The sequence below is a fragment of the Pelophylax lessonae genome (assembly GCF_965119305.1).
Source record: "Pelophylax lessonae genome assembly, chromosome: 2".
In the NCBI taxonomy this organism is placed as follows: domain Eukaryota; kingdom Metazoa; phylum Chordata; class Amphibia; order Anura; family Ranidae; genus Pelophylax; species Pelophylax lessonae.
Window position 1 is genome coordinate 742,346,575 of NC_138769.1, and position 14,776 is coordinate 742,361,350.

At 44.4% G+C, this 14,776-nt stretch overlaps 1 protein-coding gene across 1 annotated transcript in view; it reads left to right on the plus strand.

Moving 5' to 3' along the window:
• The window catches only part of LOC309548361 (uncharacterized protein), a gene marked incomplete at both ends in the record, with an annotated part of 147,016 nt that overhangs the window by 13,107 nt on the left and 119,133 nt on the right, over positions 1-14,776 (plus strand). Inside the window, one exon of the mRNA XM_082248299.1 lies at positions 7,672-8,371. Within this exon, the coding sequence (XP_082104425.1) occupies positions 7,672-8,371 (700 nt within the window). The remainder of the gene's footprint in view (positions 1-7,671; positions 8,372-14,776) is intronic.

A 14,776-nucleotide genomic window follows, 5' to 3' on the forward strand; every position in this document is an offset into this window, starting at 1 on the left:
ACCCCAACAACTTGGAAAGGTGGATCTCTCTCACACGTACCAACACAGACTATCCCCCAATTTAACTGATCCCCAAAGGTTTTTGATTAAATAGCGGAATAGAAAATATGATCCAAAAAAAGTGTATGTATATCACACGTACACAACCACACTAGGCCCCAATTACTATTGTTTGTACCCCTAAAAGGCTAGGAGTAGGGGGGGTATGGAACAGGCAGCACCCTCAAACCTTCAGAAGTATGAGATGAACCCCAACAACTTGGAAAGGTGGATCTCTCTCACACGTACCAACACAGACTATCCCCCAATTTAACTGATCCCCAAAGGTTTTTGATTAAATAGCGGAATAGAAAATATGATCCAAAAAAAGTGTATGTATATCACACGTACACAACCACACTAGGCCCCAATTACTATTGTTTGTACCCCTAAAAGGCTAGGAGTAGGGGGAGTATGGAACAGGCAGCACCCTCAAACCTTCAGAAGTATGAGATGAACCCCAACAACTTGGAAAGGTGGATCTCTCTCACACGTACCAACACAGACTATCCCCCAATTTAACTGATCCCCAAAGGTTTTTGATTAAATAGCGGAATAGAAAATATGATCCAAAAAAAGTGTATGTATATCACACGTACACAACCACACTAGGCCCCAATTACTATTGTTTGTACCCCTAAAAGGCTAGATGAGGAGTAGGGGGAGTATGGAACAGGCAGCACCCTCAAACCTTCAGAAGTATGAGATGAACCCCAACAACTTGGAAAGGTGGATCTCTCTCACACGTACCAACACAGACTATCCCCCAATTTAACTGATCCCCAAAGGTTTTTGATTAAATAGCGGAATAGAAAATATGATCCAAAAAAAGTGTATGTATATCACACGTACACAACCACACTGGGCCCCAATTACTATTGTTTGTACCCCTAAAAGGCTACATGAGGAGTAGGGGGAGTATGGAACAGGCAGCACCCTCAAACCTTCAGAAGTATGAGATGAACCCCAACAACTTGGAAAGGTGGATCTCTCTCACACGTACCAACACAGACTATCCCCCAATTTAACTGATCCCCAAAGGTTTTTGATTAAATAGCGGAATAGAAAATATGATCCAAAAAAAGTGTATGTATATCACACGTACACAACCACACTAGGCCCCAATTACTATTGTTTGTACCCCTAAAAGGCTAGATGAGGAGTAGGGGGAGTATGGAACAGGCAGCACCCTCAAACCTTCAGAAGTATGAGATGAACCCCAACAACTTGGAAAGGTGGATCTCTCTCACACGTACCAACACAGACTATCCCCCAATTTAACTGATCCCCAAAGGTTTTTGATTAAATAGCGGAATAGAAAATATGATCCAAAAAAAGTGTATGTATATCACACGTACACAACCACACTAGGCCCCAATTACTATTGTTTGTACCCCTAAAAGGCTAGATGAGGAGTAGGGGGAGTATGGAACAGGCAGCACCCTCAAACCTTCAGAAGTATGAGATGAACCCCAACAACTTGGAAAGGTGGATCTCTCTCACACGTACCAACACAGACTATCCCCCAATTTAACTGATCCCCAAAGGTTTTTGATTAAATAGCGGAATAGAAAATATGATCCAAAAAAAGTGTATGTATATCACACGTACACAACCACACTAGGCCCCAATTACTATTGTTTGTACCCCTAAAAGGCTAGGAGTAGGGGGAGTATGGAACAGGCAGCACCCTCAAACCTTCAGAAGTATGAGATGAACCCCAACAACTTGGAAAGGTGGATCTCTCTCACACGTACCAACACAGACTATCCCCCAATTTAACTGATCCCCAAAGGTTTTTGATTAAATAGCGGAATAGAAAATATGATCCAAAAAAAGTGTATGTATATCACACGTACACAACCACACTAGGCCCCAATTACTATTGTTTGTACCCCTAAAAGGCTAGATGAGGAGTAGGGGGAGTATGGAACAGGCAGCACCCTCAAACCTTCAGAAGTATGAGATGAACCCCAACAACTTGGAAAGGTGGATCTCTCTCACACGTACCAACACAGACTATCCCCCAATTTAACTGATCCCCAAAGGTTTTTGATTAAATAGCGGAATAGAAAATATGATCCAAAAAAAGTGTATGTATATCACACGTACACAACCACACTGGGCCCCAATTACTATTGTTTGTACCCCTAAAAGGCTAGATGAGGAGTAGGGGGAGTATGGAACAGGCAGCACCCTCAAACCTTCAGAAGTATGAGATGAACCCCAACAACTTGGAAAGGTGGATCTCTCTCACACGTACCAACACAGACTATCCCCCAATTTAACTGATCCCCAAAGGTTTTTGATTAAATAGCGGAATAGAAAATATGATCCAAAAAAAGTGTATGTATATCACACGTACACAACCACACTAGGCCCCAATTACTATTGTTTGTACCCCTAAAAGGCTAGATGAGGAGTAGGGGGAGTATGGAACAGGCAGCACCCTCAAACCTTCAGAAGTATGAGATGAACCCCAACAACTTGGAAAGGTGGATCTCTCTCACACGTACCAACACAGACTATCCCCCAATTTAACTGATCCCCAAAGGTTTTTGATTAAATAGCGGAATAGAAAATATGATCCAAAAAAAGTGTATGTATATCACACGTACACAACCACACTAGGCCCCAATTACTATTGTTTGTACCCCTAAAAGGCTAGATGAGGAGTAGGGGGGGTATGGAACAGGCAGCACCCTCAAACCTTCAGAAGTATGAGATGAACCCCAACAACTTGGAAAGGTGGATCTCTCTCACACGTACCAACACAGACTATCCCCCAATTTAACTGATCCCCAAAGGTTTTTGATTAAATAGCGGAATAGAAAATATGATCCAAAAAAAGTGTATGTATATCACACGTACACAACCACACTGGGCCCCAATTACTATTGTTTGTACCCCTAAAAGGCTAGATGAGGAGTAGGGGGAGTATGGAACAGGCAGCACCCTCAAACCTTCAGAAGTATGAGATGAACCCCAACAACTTGGAAAGGTGGATCTCTCTCACACGTACCAACACAGACTATCCCCCAATTTAACTGATCCCCAAAGGTTTTTGATTAAATAGCGGAATAGAAAATATGATCCAAAAAAAGTGTATGTATATCACACGTACACAACCACACTAGGCCCCAATTACTATTGTTTGTACCCCTAAAAGGCTAGGAGTAGGGGGGGTATGGAACAGGCAGCACCCTCAAACCTTCAGAAGTATGAGATGAACCCCAACAACTTGGAAAGGTGGATCTCTCTCACACGTACCAACACAGACTATCCCCCAATTTAACTGATCCCCAAAGGTTTTTGATTAAATAGCGGAATAGAAAATATGATCCAAAAAAAGTGTATGTATATCACACGTACACAACCACACTAGGCCCCAATTACTATTGTTTGTACCCCTAAAAGGCTAGATGAGGAGTAGGGGGGGTATGGAACAGGCAGCACCCTCAAATCTTCAGAAGTATGAGATGAACCCCAAAAACTTGGAAAGGTGGATCTCTCTCACACGTACCAACACAGACTATCCCCCAATTTAACTGATCCCCAAAGGTTTTTGATTAAATAGCGGAATAGAAAATATGATCCAAAAAAAGTGTATGTATATCACACGTACACAACCACACTAGGCCCCAATTACTATTGTTTGTACCCCTAAAAGGCTAGATGAGGAGTAGGGGGGGTATGGAACAGGCAGCACCCTCAAATCTTCAGAAGTATGAGATGAACCCCAAAAACTTGGAAAGGTGGATCTCTCTCACACGTACCAACACAGACTATCCCCCAATTTAACTGATCCCCAAAGGTTTTTGATTAAATAGCGGAATAGAAAATATGATCCAAAAAAAGTGTATGTATATCACACGTACACAACCACACTAGGCCCCAATTACTATTGTTTGTACCCCTAAAAGGCTAGATGAGGAGTAGGGGGGGTATGGAACAGGCAGCACCCTCAAACCTTCAGAAGTATGAGATGAACCCCAACAACTTGGAAAGGTGGATCTCTCTCACACGTACCAACACAGACTATCCCCCAATTTAACTGATCCCCAAAGGTTTTTGATTAAATAGCGGAATAGAAAATATGATCCAAAAAAAGTGTATGTATATCACACGTACACAACCACACTAGGCCCCAATTACTATTGTTTGTACCCCTAAAAGGCTAGATGAGGAGTAGGGGGGGTATGGAACAGGCAGCACCCTCAAACCTTCAGAAGTATGAGATGAACCCCAACAACTTGGAAAGGTGGATCTCTCTCACACGTACCAACACAGACTATCCCCCAATTTAACTGATCCCCAAAGGTTTTTGATTAAATAGCGGAATAGAAAATATGATCCAAAAAAAGTGTATGTATATCACACGTACACAACCACACTAGGCCCCAATTACTATTGTTTGTACCCCTAAAAGGCTAGATGAGGAGTAGGGGGAGTATGGAACAGGCAGCACCCTCAAATCTTCAGAAGTATGAGATTGTGTTCACTGTACCCCACAAAGATTGAGTTCACTGCACCCCACAATGATTGTGTTCACTGCACCCCACAAAGATTGTGTTCACTGCACCTCACAAAGATTGTGTTCACTGTACCCCCCAAAGATTGTGTTCACTGCACCCCACAAAGATTCTGTTCACTGTACCCCACAAAGATTGTGTTCACTGCACCCTAAAAGGATGTTGTTCACTGCACCCCACAAAGATTGTGTTCACTGCACCCTAAAAGGATGTTGTTCACTGCACCCCAAAAAGATTGTGTTCACTGTACCCCCCCAAAGATTGTGTTCACTGCACCCCACAAAGATTGTGTTCACTGCACCCCAAAAAGATTGTGTTCACTGTACCCCCCAAAGATTGTGTTCACTGCACCCCAAAAAGATTGTGTTCACTGTACCCCCCAAAGATTGTGTTCACTGCACCCCAAAAAGATTGTGTTCACTGTACCCCCCAAAGATTGTGTTCACTGCACCCCACAAAGATTCTGTTCACTGTACCCCACAAAGATTGTGTTCACTGCACCCCAAAAAGATTGTGTTCACTGTACCCCCCAAAGATTGTGTTCACTGCACCCCACAAAGATTCTGTTCACTGCACCCCACAAAGGATTTTGTTCACTGCACCCCAAAAAGATTGTGTTCACTGCACCCCAAAAAGGATTTTGATCACTGCACCCCAAAAAGGATGTTGTTCACTGCACCCCAAAAATGATTTTGTTCACTCCACCCCAAAAAGATTGTGTTCACTGCACCCCACAAAGATTGTGTTCACTGCACCCCAAAAAGATTGTGTTCACTGTACCCCCCAAAGATTGTGTTCACTGCACCCCACAAAGATTCTGTTCACTGTACCCCACAAAGATTCTGTTCACTGCACCCCAAAAAGATTGTGTTCACTGCACCCCAAAAAGGATGTTGTTCACTGCACCCCAAAAAGGATGTTGTTCACTCCACCCCAAAAAGATTGTGTTCACTGCACCCCACAAAGATTGTGTTCACTGCACCCCAAAAAGATTGTGTTCACTGCACCCAAAAATGATTTTGTTCACTGCACCCCAAAAAGGATTTTGTTCACTGCACCCCAAAAAGGATGTTGTTCACTCCACCCCAAAAAGATTGTGTTCACTGCACCCCAAAAAGATTGTGTTCACTGCACCCCACAAAGGATTTTGTTCACTGCACCCCAAAAAGATTGTGTTCACTGCACCCCAAAAAGGATGTTGTTCACTGCACCCCAAAAAGGATTTTGTTCACTGCACCCCAAAAAGATTGTGTTCACTGCACCCCACAAAGGATTTTGTTCACTGCACCCCACAAAGATTGTGTTCACTGCACACCAAAAAGGATTGTGTTCACTGCACCCCAAAAAGATTTTGTTCACTGCACCCCAAAAAGATTGTGTTCACTGCAGCCCAAAAAGATTGTGTTCACTGCAGCCCAAAAAGATTGTGTTCACTGCAGCCCAAAAAGATTGTGTTCACTGCAGCCCAAAAATATTGTGTTCACTGCAGCCCAAAAAGATTGTGTTCACTGCAGCTCACACACAGAAAAATGGATGTGGATCACTGACACCTGCCTATCTCCAATCCCACACCACACAGCAATATCGATTGTAGTTTGTAGAACACAGTTTCCCTAAAATTCAGCAGACTCTGTCCCTAACAGGATTGAGAAGAGATCGTAGATCAGGATTGAGTGCAGATTCACCCCACCCCCCACACAGCAATATCGATTGTAGTTTGTAGAAGACACTGACCCTATAATTCAGCAGACTCTATCCCTAAAATGCCTACAACTCGCCCTGCCTAAACACTCCGACCTGTCCCTCAATTCTATCCGGACACAAATGGTTTTTTCCTGCCTATCTTTCCCTAATCAGCAGCCAGCACGTTGATGTGTGCTCTGTCCCTGATATAAGCAGCATAATGACGCCGCTGCGGCTGCCTCGAACTTATAAAGACTTGGTCACATGCTTCAGACGGCCAATCACAGCTACTAAGACATTTGCAGGCATGGCTGGGATGGCTTAAGGCACACCAGTTAAACGATTGTTGATTGGCTGTTGAAAGCCCGCCATGAAAAGAGCGCCAAAGCATGCAAAACCCGGAAATAAAACGACCGAACACGGATTTTTACCCGAACATACAGTAAAGTGTCCGTGTCCGTGTTCGGGTACAAAAAATCCAATTATTCGGTACGAACACGAATAATACAGTCCGTGTTCGCTCAACACTAGATATGAATGTACAAATACTGTACTGGTGACCAGAGCATAAGGAACAAACTTTTCAGAGAAAGGGAATACAGTAAAATATGGGGCCACTCACTAAAACTAGAAAAAAAAACGGTGTAACCTTAAACTACGTAAGGGAATCTTTACTGTCAGAGCAGTAAGGATGTGGAATTCTCTTCCACAAACAGTGGTATCAGCAGGGACCATCGATAGTTTCAAAAAACTATTAGATGGGCATCTTAAGAACAACAACATACAGGGGTATACAATGTACGGTTAGCAGCAAACAAACACACACACACACACGGGTTGAACTGGGTGGACTGATGTATTTTTTTCAATTCAACCTCACTAACTAGGTAACAATGGGGCTCCTGTTTGGCCATCATATTACAATAGGCCCAGCAGGAAGCAGTTAATAATAAATGTTTAAAAAGAAAGCAACTTTTTTTAACCCTTTTTATAGAATTATGACTTCTGTTTTTTTTTCTGCACAGATGGATTGATGAACCATTTTTTGGTCATGCTTGTCTTGTTACAACAATACAACAAAGTTACATGAGAAGCAAGCCATATGGATGTTATAAGTGACTGAAAGTCTTTATTACAGTTCACTGGAAGATTCACACAGGACACAAGACCTATCCATGTTCTAAATGTCATGAATGTTTTGAATGCTCTTCAACATTGATCCAACCTGAGAGGACAACAAACGAGAAGTAATTTTAGTGCTCTGGAAGTGACAATGTCTTTACTGTAAAGTCCAACCCATGTATATATGAGAAGTCATTTCAGAAGATATTTCTTGTTTGGAATGTGATAAAGGTTTTACAATGGAGGCAAAAGGTATAACCCACCAGAAGGTTCACATTGGAGAGAAGCCATATCCATGTTCTGAATGTGATAAAACTTTTACATTGAAGTCAAATCTTGTCATACACAAGAGGATTCACACTGGAGAGAAATCCTATCAGTGTTCTGAATGTGGCAAAGCTTTTACACGGAAGTCAGAGCTTATCACACACCAGAGGGTTTACACTGGAGAGAAGCCATATCAGTGTTCTGAATGTGGCAAAGCTTTTACACATAAGTCAAATTTTATCAGACACCAGAGGGTTCACACTGGAGAGAAGCCATATCAGTGTTCTGAATGTGATACAACTTTTACATTGAAGTCAAATCTTGTCAGACACCAGAGGATTCACACTGGAGAGAAGCCATATCAGTGTTCTGAATGTGATAAAACTTTTACATTTAAGTCAAATCTTGTCAGACACCAGAGGATTCACACTGGAGAGAAGCCATATCAGTGTTCTGAATGTGGCAAAGCTTTTATAAACAAGAAAGAGCTCACCAGACACCAGAGGATTCACACTGGAGAGAAGCCATATCAGTGTTCTGAATGTGGCAAAGCTTTTATAAACAAGAAAGAGCTCATCAGACACCAGATGATTCACACTGGAGAGAAGCCATATCAGTGTTCTGAATGTGGCAAAGCTTTTACAGTGAAGTCAAGCCTTATCATACACCAGAGGGTTCACACTGGAGAGAAGCCATATCAGTGTTCTGAATATAGCAAAGCTTTTACAGTGAAGTCAATCCTTATTGCACACCAGAGGGTTCACACTGGAAGGAAGCCATTTTAATGCTTTGAGTGTGACAAAGATTATACAGTAAATGCTGTGCTAATGTATCACCAGAGGATTCATAAGCTTCAGCTGCAGAGAGGAAACTCTGGAAGAAGGAGGAATAATAAAGGATTTGCGGCTGTCCCATTAGTTTCACAGCCCCAATGTCATCCCACAAGCTAGGTAAGACGTGAAAAGATAAAATGTGACTTTAGAAAAAAAATAAACTAAAATCTGTGAGCAAACTGGAATGTAATGATTGGATGCACTAAATCTAGTGCTAATGTCCATCACACACACCTAGAAGGCCTGTAAATATTATAACATTTTTATTTTTTCAGAGAAGTATCAGTGACTGAACTGTTTTCCTCATGATTCTCATCTTTTTATTCTTTTTTATGGAGCTTTGACTGAACATGTAATGCATTTTCATCATTCACTAACTGAGCCGTGTTCCCAAGTGTTTTCTTCCTTGCCTGAGCGAATACATGACCAACACTGCCTCAGTATCCGAGACTGGGATGGGATCCAATGGCATCTTGCCAACCCTCTTAAGCCTCAGTGGGAGAGTCCCTTCCAGGTTCTTCTGACTGTTGATACACCATATGCCAGGCTTTGGGGCTCCAGCTATGCTCACCTTATCCAAACTTCCTCTCCCATGATCAATGCCTCCTTTCCATGTTTCATCTCCTCTCATGGATGACAGCTTTGCAGGCAGGTCTGTGGTTGGGACACCAGCCAGGGAGAAGTCTCTGTTCAGTGAGAGAGTAACTTTCTAAGCTGCTGTAGGCCTTCAACACTGACTTTCTGCTGTTTATGGGATGCATTTAACAGTACCATTTAATTTCAGCTGGCTACTTTGTGTTACATTTGGTTCTACTGAAAGTCTCAGGGATTCCATCTGGTGAAGAAAGAATGTCCTTGTTATTTTCTTCCTCTGTCCGGCTATTATTCATCTCCATAGACTATTCACACAGCACAACTACAAGAGCTCTGAGCTTACCAAGTGTGAAGTGTGTAGTCACATTCTTACCACTTTTGAGGACTGACATTCCTCCAGTTGGGGTTCTCTTTAACCTTTTTGCTGCCTGACCCCTTTTTTGCAGTTTTTGCACACGTTTAAACATCATTTTAGCCTTGAAAATTATGTAAAACCCCCAAACATTATATATTTTCTGAAAGCAGACTCCCTAGAGAATAAAATAGTGGTAGTTCAAATTTATGTCACCCGATATTACCTTAAAGGTATAGGAAACACAAAATTTAAGTAAAAAAAAAAAAAAAAAAAACTAACGTGAACATTTGTACATTAGGGTGAACATATACAATAAATTACCCACATTTTGGTAAAATATAAGAGGTTGCGCTGAGTAAATGGATACCAAATTTGCCAAACCTTAAATTTGTGTGTGCCTGTGAAATGGCAACAAACTTCAGTCCCCTATATTTTCTATAGGCAATGCTTACGGTTCCAGCAGGCTGAACAGCTTCTCCATCCTGAACACACGGCCACCATAGGGACAGCATGGGATCTCCTCCATATCAGATCACACAGAGTGACCGGCAGCTTGGCATATTGGATACACTCTTTTGAATGTGAAGGAGGAGGAGAAGATAGTGTTCTCTGGGAGCAATTTACAAGCGTTTTTTGATTGCTATCTGGTAAGAGACCAATTCAGGTGTTTTCACAAGGCGATTTGGAGTACTGTGGGATTTCCATTTTGTTTTCAGCACATTTGTTATATTTTGGCATCTTACTTCTTCCGTCTGGTAAGGAGGAATTTCACTTGGGGGTGGATTTACACTTTGGATTTGGAAGCACGTTGTTTTCAATTTTCAGTTTCATTCATCACTTCATTTATGGACACTTATGAACTTTTTATTTATGTTGATATACCACTATGAACCACACGAGTGTCACCAGTTTATGAAGATTTATTTTCTATTCATGATTTATAATTGATGTTTATTGATTTTGTCATCCCATTGATTTGGGTCTTTATCACTGTTGTTTTAGCGCACCCAATTACCGACCACAATGCTTAAAAAGCCCCCTACATGTATCCGTTTAGTGTTATGGAGGAGGTCTGGTGCTAGAATTAATGCTTTCACTCCCGTGTGCATGGCAACATGTGTATCGCAATCAATATTTTCACGCGTATGTGCCCCCGACACATGTGCTTACTTTTCTATGAGCATATATATGGAGGTGGAGGGGGAAATTTTATGTGCTTGGGTGTAACCAATTTTTTTCCAAAAAAAATAAAAATATTTGTAATTTTTGTTTTACTTCCCTTTCATCACATAGGGGACAATGTGATGTTTTTTAGGTGGCAGTTTTTTTTTTTTAACCACTACTGGATCGGAAGATTTTCCCCCTTAATGACCAGGCCATATTTTGCGATTCAGCGCAGCATTACTTTAATGGACAATTGAAATAAAATTGATGTCCTTTTTTTCCCACAAATAGAGCTTTCTTTTGGTGGTATTTGATCACCTGTGTGATTTTTTTATTTTTTGCGCTATAAACAAAAAAGAGCGACAATTCTGACAAACAAAAAACAATATTTTTAACTTTCTGCTATATAACATTCTCAAAAAAAATGAAAAATCTAAATTTTTAACATTTTTAGGCCAATTTGTTTTTTGCTACATATATTTGGTTAAAAAAAAATCACAAAAAGCGTATTTTGATTGGTTTGCGCAAAAGTTATCGTGTCTACTAACTACGGGAAAAATTTACATCATTTTTATGTTTTTTTTTTTTTTACTAGTAATGGCGATGATCTGCAATTTTTAATGGGACTGCGGCAATACGGCGGACAGATCGGACCCTTAACTGACATTTTTGACACTTTTGGGGGGACCAGTGACATCACTACAGTAATCAGTGCTAAAAATATTTACTGTTACTGTAATAATGACACTGGCAGGGAAGGGGTTAACATTGTGGGTGATCTAGGGGTGTGATTCTAACTGTGGGGGGGGGTGATGAAATGATCATAGAGACCTGTGATCCCATATAGAAGGATCACAGGGGCTCTATGATCATTCCAGGGAGAAGAACGGTCAGCTGTGTTTACAACATCCAACCGTTCTTCTTTCTCAGTGGGGAACGGAGGCGCCTGCCCCGTGCATTGGCTACCCCGTTGCTGAGTGGGGCAGGAACGTGCCGGCGGCAGCATGCGCGCTCGCACCCTAGCTGCAGGCGCGCGACCAACGTTTGTGCAGGAGAGCCACACTGCCGCAGTAAAAAGGTGGCGGGTGGTCGGCAACAGGTTAATGAGACCTGCAGGGTCTAAAAGATCGGTCATTAGTAGGGTTGAGCGGACACCTAGATGTCCGTGTTCGACGGGTTCGGCCGAACTTTAAAAAAAAGTCCGGGTCCGTGTCCCGGACTTTTACCGAACTTTTCCCGGACACCGAACCCCATTGAAGTCAATGGGGACCCGAACTTTAAGGCACTAAAATGGCTCTAAAACACCAAAGGAAAGGGCTAGAGTGCTGCAAATGGCAGCAAAACGTAATTAAGAGCATGGCAAGTGCTCTGCAAACAAATGTGGATAGGGAAATAACTTAAAACAACAAAAAAAAAACAGAAAAATAAAACAATGTTCTTCTTCATCTCTGAAGGACGAGGCCCATATGGAGTAGGAGGGAGGTTGAGGTGGTGGTGGATGTGGCGGTGACATAGGCGTGCGCACAGGGTGTGCTGGGTGTGCCTGGGCACACCCTAATCACCTAGGGCACATAGCATTGCCAGTGAGGAGATGGGAAAGATCTCCCTGGGACCTGCTCTGCTCTATTTCTCCTTGCCTACAGGTACATGGCCCCGATACATTACTCTCCCTGCTGGCAAACACATGCATGTGTATTTCAACTTTGGGGTGCACACCTTAATGCAATAGGCTGCGCACACCTATGGGCGGTGTAGGTGGAAGCGGCGGTGGAGGAGGACCAGGGCCGGATTAACAGCATCATGGGCTTGGTGCTGAGGATTTTGAAGGGCCTTAGGGCCGTGCCTTGCCATGCACCCAGAGGAGGAAGGGTGCAGCCATGCATGCCTAATTCAACATGGGATGCTGTCTCTGAAGCCCATAAACACATCCATGCATCGCCAACTGTCCCTCCTTGTCCGGCCTTCACGCTGTGTGGGGAGGTTCTGAGGGTGCTGCCTGGGGAAGCGAGCATAGAAGCCAGACTTCTGTGTTTACAAGTGACAGAAGAGCGGTAACAGTGAATATGGCCAACCCGGGGCCTATATAAAAGGTAGGGGCCTGGAGCTGCAGCTCCAATAGCCCCTACATTAATCTGGCCCTGAGGAGGAGGACGAGGTAGCCAACACTGCTTCTTTTCACAAATTTTAAATGAGGGTACACCCCAAAAGAGTGAGAAAGAGCAAAAATGGAACAATGGGTGGGTAAGGTCGGTATCCATTGCTATTCTGCATAAGGTACGGAAAAGTCCCGTGGGATCCATGCCTGGTTCATTTTAATGAACGTGAGCTTGTCCACATTGTCTCTGGACAGGCGGCTGCGCTTGTCTGTTATAACGCCCCCAGCCGTGCTAAATACCCGTTCAGATAATACACTGGCTGCAGGGCACGCCAGCACCTCCAAGGCGTAAAGGGCAAGCTCAGGCCATGTGCCCAATTTGGAGACCCAGAAGTTAAAGGGGGCAGACCCGTCATTCACTACATGTAGGCGTGTGCACACATACTGCTCCACCATGTTGGTAAAATGCTGCCTCCTGCTAAGACGTTCCATCTGAGCTGCTGGTGCTGCTGTTTGTTGTGGCGTGCTGACAAAGCTTTTCCACATTTCGGCCATGCTAACCCTGCCTTCTGAGGTGCTGGCGGTGCCCTGGTTGCGTTGGCGACCTCCTCCTCCTCCTCCTCTGCCTTGTGCTTCCACTGTGGCCCCGCTGTCAGATGGGAATGCCAGCAGCATGGCGTCTACCAGCGTGCGCTTGTACTCGCGCATCTTGCGATCGCGCTCCAGTGAGTGAATTAAGGACGGTACGTTGTCCTTGTAACGGGGATCCAGCAGCGTGGCCACCCAGTAATCAGCACAAGTTAGAATGTGGGCAACTCGGCGGTCGTTGTGGAGACACTGCAGCATGTAATCGCTCATGTGTGCCAGGCTGCCCAGAGGCAACGAAAGGCTGTCCTCTGTGGGAGGTGTATGGTCCGTGTCCTCTGTATCCCCCCAGCCACGCACCAGTGATGGCCATGAGCTGGCCTGGGTGCCACCCTGCTGTGAACATGGTTCCATCTCCTCCTCCAGCTCCTCCTCCTCCTCATCCTCCTCATCCTCCAGAACTGTGCCCCTGCTGGACAATTGCGTCCCTGGCGTTTGCGTGTGCAGGAACCCACCCTCGGAGCCCCTTGCGAATGACTGCCCTGAAAGCCTTGGAAATGTTACCTCTTCATCCTCCTCCTCCTCCTCATCCTGTGCCACATCCTCTTCCATCATCGCCCGAATTGTTTTTTCAAGGAGGCATAGAAGTGGGATAGTTAAGCTGAGAACGGCGTCATTGCCACTGGCCATGTTGGTGGAGTACTCAAAACAGCGCAACAAGGCACACAGGTCTCGCATGGAGGCCCAGTTATTGGTGGTGAAGTGGTGCTGTTCCGCAGAGCGACTCACGCGTGCGTGCTGCAGCTGAAACTCCACTATGGCCTGCTGCTGCTCGCACAGTCTTTCCAGCATGTGCAAGGTGGAGTTCCACCTTGTGGGCACGTCACATATGAGGCGGTGAGCGGGAAGGCCGAAGTTACGCTGCAGCGCTGCCAGGCGAGCAGCAGCAGGGTGAGAACGCCGAAAGTGCGCACAAACGGCCCGCACTTTCTGCAGCAGCTCTGACATATCGGGGGAATTGTTTTTAAGGAACCTCTGCACCACCAAATTCAGCACATGCGCCAGGCAAGGGATGTGCGTCAAACCGGCTAGGCCCAGAGCTGCTATGAGATTTCGCCCGTTATCGCACACCACCAGGCCGGGCTTGAGGCTCGCTGGCAGCAACCACTCATTTGTCTGCTGTTCCATGCTCCTCCACAACTCCTGCGCGGTGTGTGGTTTGTCCCCCAAACAGGCAAGTTGTAAAACTGCCTGCTGTCGTTTACCCCTGGCCGTGCTGAAGTTGGTGGTGAAGGTGTTACGCTGTCCGGATGAGGAGGCGGTAGAGGATGAGGAAGCGGAGTAGGAGGAGTTAGGAACAGGCTGAAGCGCCCTGCAATCCTCGGTGGTGGAAGGACATGCGCCAAATTGCTATCCGCCTCAGGCCCATCCGCCACTGCATTTACCCAGTGTGCCGTTAGGGAGATATAACGCCCCTGACCGTGCTTACTGGTCCACGTATCCGTAG